The sequence below is a fragment of the Mesitornis unicolor genome, unplaced genomic scaffold (genome assembly GCF_000695765.1).
Source record: "Mesitornis unicolor isolate BGI_N332 unplaced genomic scaffold, ASM69576v1 scaffold12155, whole genome shotgun sequence".
NCBI lineage: Eukaryota > Metazoa > Chordata > Aves > Mesitornithiformes > Mesitornithidae > Mesitornis > Mesitornis unicolor.
The window spans coordinates 24,957-34,014 of NW_010184858.1; the positions used below are offsets into that span (position 1 = coordinate 24,957).

General features: G+C 40.6%; 1 protein-coding gene across 1 annotated transcript; it reads left to right on the top strand.

The window, feature by feature from the left end:
- Positions 1 to 4,219: 4,219 nt before the first annotated feature.
- On the top strand, positions 4,220 to 8,553 carry LOC104540758 (high affinity choline transporter 1-like; the record flags this gene model as incomplete). Its single annotated transcript, XM_010184634.1, has 5 exons — positions 4,220 to 4,397; positions 5,423 to 5,536; positions 7,119 to 7,274; positions 7,764 to 7,912; positions 8,410 to 8,553. Coding segments are annotated over exons 1-5 (741 nt in total), but the record flags the coding sequence as incomplete, so codon positions are not given.
- Between the last annotated feature and the right edge of the window lie 505 nt (positions 8,554 to 9,058).

The window sequence follows — 9,058 nt, forward strand, 5'->3', positions numbered from 1 at the left end:
TCTCACCACACAGGATATAAGAATAAAAATTTAGACCAAGGACACCATGTGAAAAATTGTAAATGTTTGGAGACCAGTGGCCCAGTGTCTCAGCTGCCAAGATCAAGGACTTGATGCAAATACCTGTGTTGAAAACCACAGACTAATTCATACCATCTCATTTCAAGAGGAACTGTCAGATCATTTTCATGCAAATAGTTCAGCTGCCTCAGGCCCCAGTGCTCCGTTTTTCTTGGTGTGCAGAGCAAAGCAAACCAGGGAGAGGTTGGTCCCTGCAGACCACCCTGTGCCACAGCCTCTGCTTGGCTGCCACCGCCCCAGCCTTTCCTCTCTCCTCCCAGAGAGCTCCTGAAAGGCAACCACTTCTTTGCAAGCAAATGTAAAAAAATTCCCTAATTTTTTTTAAGAAGTAATTTCCAGACTCTCAGAGTACTTTATTTCATTTCTTACAAAGCACCAGCTCTCTGGGCTTGTCCCTTTCCAGAGGAGTGACTGAGGATAGTCCCACTTCAGAAATGCCTTTCCCAGTGGGACCTCACTCTCCTGACAGCGCCCCTTTCCTAATGAGCCCATGGGCACAGAGAGCCGTCTAAAGCTCATCATCAATAATGTAGCACATTTAGCCCAGAAAGGCAGGGCAAGAGCTTTATCTTAGTCAGCGGCCACCGTTTTGTCCATAATGATAATTATGGATATATGGATAATTTTCACCATAGACAGAAAGCTTCCCTGGTATACAGCACTTCTTACTTTCTTCCAGTCACTCCTCTATTTTCATCAGCCATCCATGTCAGAGTTTGTTCAATCAATGTCAAGTGATAAGGAGAGAGTAAGAGTTCAGCTGAGTACGCCCCAAGTAGATACTCAGAACCATTGGAGATACACCAGAATATCCTGGCTGCTGCTCCAGAAGGGCATGTGTCTCCTACAGGGGCTCTGCAACATCTGCTTGCCCATGTGGACATCTCAGAGGCTTTAGACCTTCTCAAGTGGCACCAGCCATCTCTATGAGAGCAACTGAATCAAGTCCTGAATCATCTACTGAGTAGCACTCTTAAAAGTGACTTAAATGTGACACCACTCAAAAGCAGCCCTGAGTCCAGCAGACTGAGATCTGCCCTTGCCCTGTCCTGCCTCACAGAACCTAAAATAGGTCAGTGAATCACCTCCTAAAATTTTGTATTTCTCCCCATTAGTGACACAGGGAGCTTGCAGTGAGCAGCACAGCAGCTGGTACCCAAAGCTGCAGCCCTCTGCCATGAACAGGGAGGTGAAGCCCACCTGAAATATCTCTCAATTAGATTTATTTTTTTTTTTGGTAAAATAAATGCATTAGCTGAGAGTCATCTAGTGGTAAAAGAGCACAACAACAGATTCAGTGAGCAATTGCCCTTCTTGGTTGACGTGGTTTAGGGCAGGGCCGGCCACTAAATCCTGGTCAGACGCTCTCTGTTAACCCCTCTCCCCTCCCCAGAAGGGAAGAGAAAAGAGAATAAGGGAGAGAGATTTTACGGGTTGGAAAATACACTAACAGATTTAATAAAACAATAATACTAACACTACAGGATAATATTGTAAATAGGAAAATAATGAAATATATACAAATGTGTACAAATCTATACAAAACCAATATAAAATCCTCCCCCTACTCCCCCAGTGATGAATACGTCAGCAGAGGCTCTGCGGAGCAGGGCACTGGAAAAGTCCCACACCGAACTCAGCAGCAGGTGGGAGCAGGATGCAGAAACACATGGATCAGGATCAGCAGCAGATGAACTAGCAGGGTTCTGCTCAGACCTCGGCCACTGCAGGATTGAGATGGATAGAAGGGTCCAAGATGGAAGGGCCCCAAGATGGAAGAAGGGCCAAGATCCTCGTGATCCTTCAACTTTATACTCAGTATGAGGTATGTGGGATGGAATACCTAGTTGGTCAGTTTTGGGTCCGCTTCCCCCCTGTAGGCGCAGACACGGCACCCATGATGAGTCAACTGACCTTGAGCATATCTTCTAGCAACACATACTGGAAGAACACCCTGCTAGTTTCAGCAAGTTCAGCCACTTAAAAGAGACTGAGCTGAAAAGTAAAATCACTAAATAAAAAATTAGCTCTATTTAGCTCAAACCAGGATATTGGTATAAACTCATGCTTTTACAATCCTTCTTCTATTCACTGTATATCACCAAAAACACTCCAGCTTCAGATGAACTACCTTACACATACTTCTTTTCTGAGTTTCCTTCATCCCATCGTATAACATTTTCACTTACATCTTGTTCTAGCACATCTACCCTCCATTCTTCAGGGTCTTTAAATGAAGCTTTCCTGCAGATTTTTATGCCTGACAGTTTTTATTGGTTGTTTGTTGGTTTTTTTCCCAAGAGATTATAAAAATAGAGTCAGTCCAGATGTTCTCTACAGACATCAAAGAACAAATTCAAATCTTACTTTGGTTACGTTGGATTCATTTGACCTCCAGATAGAGGATGCAACACCAGGTGTTTCCTCCCAAGAGTGCCTGGCTGCTGAGACTCAGATGCGTGCACCTTTAACCTGAGCCTGTGCCTGCCTAGAGAATATAGTGCAAAACATTTGTTCATAGAAAAAAAACTTAGTGTGTGTCTGTGTGAAAACAGCATTTTTAAAGTTTTTGAAACATCCATTTTGAGCAAGGAAGGGAACCCAGAGAAATCAGTGACTCCATTGCCACCAACAGCTGCAGTTTCTATGACTTTGTAGCAGGCACAATTAAGATGAAAGGGAGCGCTTCTAATTACCACCCAGAAAATGTGCCTTGAAAATGCACAGTGTCCTTTTTTGTACATAAATAATCTTATCAGAGTGTAAAACCCCTTGCTTAGTCAAAATAGCATCTGATTATAAATATAAAGGAATATTTCTCCAAAGGCAGGATGAATAATCATCTGGTTGTCAGGCTTTTTCATATTTTTTAATTTTCACTTTTTTATAACCACTTCTTTTAGAGACTTCCCACCAGATCACTGCATAACTTACTGAAACCCTCCTCTTCCTTTGTACAGAGAGGGGTCCCAGAAAACATGGGGTTCCTGCACTTCTCCCCATCTCCTTTCCACAGCCATTGCCCATGTGCCTGTATGTTCCTACCATGTCCTGCCCATGGGACATGCCCACCTGTGGCACTGTCATTGCCATGCACAGCTGCTCCTGGATGGCTGCAGAAGATGGCACACTGCAGAAAAGCTTCCTAAAGATTTGGTCTTTCAAACTCCTGCTCAGAGTGTATCTGAGAAGAAGAAATCTGTGATTTCCATGTGATTTCCCTGCTCCACAGATGGAGGGGAGAATCCAGGGAAGCCAAAAAAGTGCCCTAAATAGGACAGTTTTTATGTAGAATTGGTTATGAAGATTCATATCTGGAGAGATGAAAAAGATTCACAGGGCAACTAAAAAGATATCAGTATGACAACTCTATAACAAATGTAACCAACTTCATTCATTAAGGCATGTAAGAGTTTTTCTCAGAATCATGTCTGTTTAATATAGCTTGACCAAGTCTGTGTCTTCCCTGTAGTTTTATTAAAGAGTCCAACACCACCTTGCTCTCCTGCCTGTCTCCAGCAGTGAAATAATTTGTTTTCTTAGAATATCAGCATGCAGCTCCCTTGGCTAGTCAGTGGTAAATCTTTTTTGTTGTTGTCTAGGTTTATTTTGATGATTATTGAGGGTTTATTTCAGTCAGCTTTAAAGAGACAAAATCTTGGCCCTATCTTCTGTGTCAACCTTGTGTCTAGACAAAACCTAAAGAAATACGGATTATTTTCATACCATTGCATATCAGACAAAATATAACTTTTCCCCTCCTTTAAGCCAAGCTAGTGTTACCCCTCATATCAGTGCTCCACTCCTCTTATCAACACTAATTCCTACCCTCTTAATCACTGCTCCCCAGAAAAATAAGATAGAATATCTTTTGAAGAAGAGGGAAGACTGAAGAGCTGCCAGTGGCCCTCCAAAGACAGCAACTCTGCATCCAGTTCTCAAGATTTTTGGGTTTATGGCTGTTTTGTACTGCATTTTTCCTTGCAAAGTACAGCAAACTAATACTTAGCTGTTTCTGTACAAGGCAGCATTATTTTTTTCTGGTGTTTTTTTCTATTTTCTTCTGACTGTGGGCTTGATCAAAGAATATTATCATCAAGCCATTATTCCTTTCTAGGATCTAAATTAAGCTAAAGAAATGGCTCTAAATATATCTGGCTTAGTATCTTTGAGTGTGTTTTTTATGTTAACTTTAGCTACTGGAATTTGGGCTTCTTGGAAAAGCAAAAAGGACCAGCAGAACAGAAACCCAACTGAAATGGCCATAGTTGGAGGGAGGAGGATAAATGTTTTCATTGGATTGTTCACTGCAACAGGTAAGTTTTCTTAAAGGACTTTTAAAAATTCTTCTTAAAATAAATGCATTACATGGATCCAGGAGACTTTTCTTTCAAACCAAGTGAACTCCTTTAATGTCAGGGCAGATTTTAACTAACCGTGTCTTTAAAGGAGTATGATTTCATGAATTATTTTGGAATGGATTCTTCCAAACCTCTTCACACTGAGCAGAACTTAATGTTTATGTAGATTCTTTTAAACAAAATAAATTAATTTAAGAGTTTAGTTAAGAGTTAAAGAGTTTAAATTAAGAGAGACTGAAGAATATGACATTTTTTATTAAGGAGGACTGTGGTCTTAATTTTGAACGAGATTCTGTCATCCAGCATAACAGAAGAACTTTGCTCCTGGAACAATCCAGTTCTGTGTGCAATGATATGAAAACACTGCTTATGGTGAGCACTGGCTTCTCTTCTGAAGAAAAAATGTTTCCCCACTGACTGATGCCCTCTTCTTGCTGCCTGGCATCATCTGAAAATCCCTTCCCTACGCTGTTTTTTTTGGTGAAAGCTTCCCCAGGTGGTATTTGCCTGGCTAAGACACTTAAGCTCATGTTGTAGGTTTGTGTTCTGACTGGAACGTCTTCTTGCAGTTTTTTTTCCTAATGTCTATTTTCTTAGACTTTGTAAATGATGCCAATGAAGGATGCTCTCTCAGTCACAGCAGAATAACAAAGGCAATTCTGTTTGCTGTAGCAAAAATCTTCCACTGAGAACAACGAAATTAAAAAGAACTACATTGAAACAGCCTCTAAATATTTAAACATTGAGCTTTTTCATGCACACATAGTTATTCATTCTTGAATGTGGGAAATTATTTAGGGTGAGATTCTAATACTGTTACCTGTACTCCACAGCACATCTGAGAGAAAACTTTGTAAAGAAAACAGAAGTGTGATTAAATATTTATATGAGAAAAAGGCTTATAAGCTCTCAGAGTATTCTACAAGACTAGCTGAGAATATGTATCATAATTCTTACCTTTCCATCTTCCATGTTTACAGCCACCTGGGTTGGAGGAGCATATATCAATGGCACAGCTGAAATAGTCTACCGGCCTTCAAAAGGACTGCTGTGGGTCCAGGCACCTGTGGGATTTGCCTTGTCACTTGTTATTGGTAAAAAATTCATGTAATCAGAACATATAAGTTTTTTTAAAAAAATCGTATGAGTATATTAGCATGTGTAACAGAGTACAGAGTAGATTTTAAAGGTGATTTAGTTTCTTCAGTCTCCCATAGATCCAGAATAAACACTTATAATACTATCCTCTAAACTGAAGCATTAGAAATTGAGGTATCTTGGAGCTAGTGTGGAGTTTTGCCTGCTTGAAGCAATTTATAGGACAAAAATCTTAACTAGGAACTTTAGAAGCATGTTGCTATGTGCATTTTGCTTTTTTATCATGGTCCCTTATTCACAGACTCTTGAGAGTATTGGTGTCATTTTAATTTTTTTATTCGAAATTTCTGTCTGATGAAATAATACTATCTTGATTTTCCACTAAAATGCATTCTTCTGAGTAGTCTCATCTCAGGATGAATTTGTAGTGCTTCCAGCTTATCCATCTTTACAGCTGGTCACTATTTTGTTGAAACTAAGCTAAGTTTGCAGTGTCCTATACCTAAGTTGCCATTTCTAACTCCAAGAATTATTGGACTGACACTGAGGCTCAGCTGTGTTGCCAGGAACAAAGTTTCTTTCAGTCCACACTGAGTTATACCATAACTCTCTAGCCACATGGGATGATTAAAGCAAGGAGACCTGTGCAAACCTTGTATAGGAACATCTAAAAGAACAGTAACCTTTATTCTTAAGTCAGAGAAGAGAGTCCAAGTGACATGAATATGAATCAGGCTTGGAATTATACTGCCAGCATTCTTATGTGAGTAATTCTTACTAATGAAATTGGAGAGTGCAGGTCTCATCCTGCAATCTTTACTCAGGTCAGTACTGCCCAGATGAGCAGCCCTGGTGGCTTCAGGGTTAGGCACAATACGTATTCTTTGGTTTTAATGAGACAGCTGTAAGTCTGAAGTGTAATATTCAGATGAAGATGGGTGGGACTCAGCTCAATGTGCAGATTAAAACAATATAGTTCTGGGGAGAGACAATGAAGTCACCAAAATGAAAATGTAACCAGAAAAGGAACATATATCAACATGTTGCTTCACATGGTCAAGGACAAAAGTTTGTCTTTTTCTTAGTCAAATATGAGTCTTCAATGCCTCACTCTGCCTACTGACATTTGCCACAGGGACTGTTTCAGAAAAGTTTGTCTTTTAGGTTGGTAGGTTATTGGAGAGGGAAAGGAGATTGTATGTGTGTGTCTTCTGAGCTAAGTTCTGTTACGGTCACACAAGTATCCTATGCCATTTGAGATGGCCTACGGGGTCCTACCTGGCTGCTGGTAGCCGCTCTGGAAAGATGTAGATCTGTCAAAAGTGCAGGGTCATATCCATCAGCTATAAGCAGATGTCCTTTATAACCTGGGACCTCTCAGATGAATGAAACCCCACATCTAGGCAAGTGAATTGAGGCCCTTGTGTCTGGTTGGCTGCACCATTCTCTAGAGTTCATCGTGTATGAATTCCACACGCACCATAAGGGTCTGATACCCAACTACCATAGTATTCTTACATTTTTTTCCTGGTATATAATACATGCAAATTTATACCAAAATGTCAACACTTCTGATAGGTGGTTTCTTCTTTGTAAATCCAATGAGAACCAAGAATTATGTGACAGTGATGGATCCCCTTCAAGAAGCTTATGGGAACGTGATGGGAAGCTTACTGTTCATTCCATCACTGCTAGGAGAGATGTTCTGGTTTGCAGCTATCCTGGCATCCCTGGGTAAATATTTACTTTGTTGTTATATTTGTCAAAGTTCATGTGGCTCAACTCTCAAAGTGTAATACAAATCTGAGAATTGCATTGGAATAAGCTGTGGAAAGTTTTGTTTCCTGATTCCTTTCGTGAGAGAAACACAAGCATTTCTCATTTCTGGAAAACATGTTTTTAGGTCTACAACAAATGACAGTAGTATATATTCATCATATTATAATAGAAAAGTCTGGCAAGATGAGTTTTTCAAAAAACCTTTAACTTGTCTGCGAGAGAGCAGATGTAAAAAGACGAAGTGCCTTGGCAAAGGCCATGCAGCAAGGTAGGAGCAGAAAGGGAACACGTCCCTCCTGAGTCCTCACTCTGCCTACTCTCTGTAGACCATGCACTTCTCACACAGTGTGGTGTGCTGACATCAAGGGAATAACACATCTTTATTGATTCTGTATTCTGCATGTCTAAAATCTGTCTTGAAGTACTTGACCACTTTGTCTGCAGGAGCAACAATGAAGGTCATCTTGGATATTGGAGGCTCTTTGGCCATCATCGCCTCAGCATGCACTGTCGTACTCTACACTCTACTGGGAGGCCTCTATTCTGTGGCCTACACAGATATCATCCAGCTGGTTTTCATTGCTCTCAGCCTGGCAAGTCCTATGCATTTCTTTGTTACCAGATTCTTTACTAAGGGGGAAAATTCTGCTCTTTTCAGTATGTCTTAGACCAAAAATACCTCCATCAATACTAGCCCATTCCCCTAGAGTTCCTCTTCAAGAGAACAGGTCTCCTGAAACATCTTACAGCTCTGATGGATTTTAGTCAGTGCTCAGACAAGCTATTGGCCTTGCTAGGTGAACATGGCTGCTCATAAGGACTGCAGAACCTGTCCAGAACAATCTTGGCTGGAAAGGAGAGAGATCTGTTTCCTTAAAGCACCAGTTGACCTGAACTACAGCCTCATGTTCTTGATGAACCAGGAATACGTAGGTTTAGAGTCAGGAAGGGAGATAAAGGAAGGCTATTAGTCTGGGTTTAATCTTGTGAAACTTTATGTTCTATGTCTTGCTTAATTTCAATATCTGAATAGCTTGTCCAAGAACAAGGGCTCTGGGGAAATGGTTAACTATTTCTGTTTCTATCCTAGTGGGTCTGTATCCCCTTTGCCCTGGTGAGCTCTGCAACAGAAAGTATTTATTTCACTGCAACTCATAAAACTTACCAAGACCCTTGGATTGGGAAGATACAAAACCGGTATCTTGGCAGGTGGCTGGATGACTTCTTCTACCTGGTATGGAGTATTTTTTGGACAGGTGATTGGAAGATGGGATTGTGTGGGGACTTTCTGTCTGGAAAGCTTCTGTCTGGAACTATGGGTTCTTCCAGTCAGAAGCCCTACATTGCACAGTTGGCAGCTGGTAATAGGGACACACAGAAGCTTGAGTTTGTTTGGCGAGAACTAGATCTTCAGATTTTATCTGAGATATTTGTCTGCTAGAAAGTGAAAATGGTGATTTTATTTTTAATTTTGCATTATACTCTAGCTAAATTTGGGTAGATTTTTTACAAAATTTCCATTCCTGAAAAACTTCTCTTCTTTTTTCCTTCCTCTGCACCTGTTTTACTATGCCATGCAACCTATTTTTAAGCTGTTTTAGCTTTCTCAGTCTGCCAAACCATTAACCTGTTTTGATCAAAATTTCACATCCATCACAATGAAAACAAAGAAAAAGGACACCTTCAACCATGACAAATATAACCCTCAATTCGACACAGTTTCCCACAGCATCTTGCTC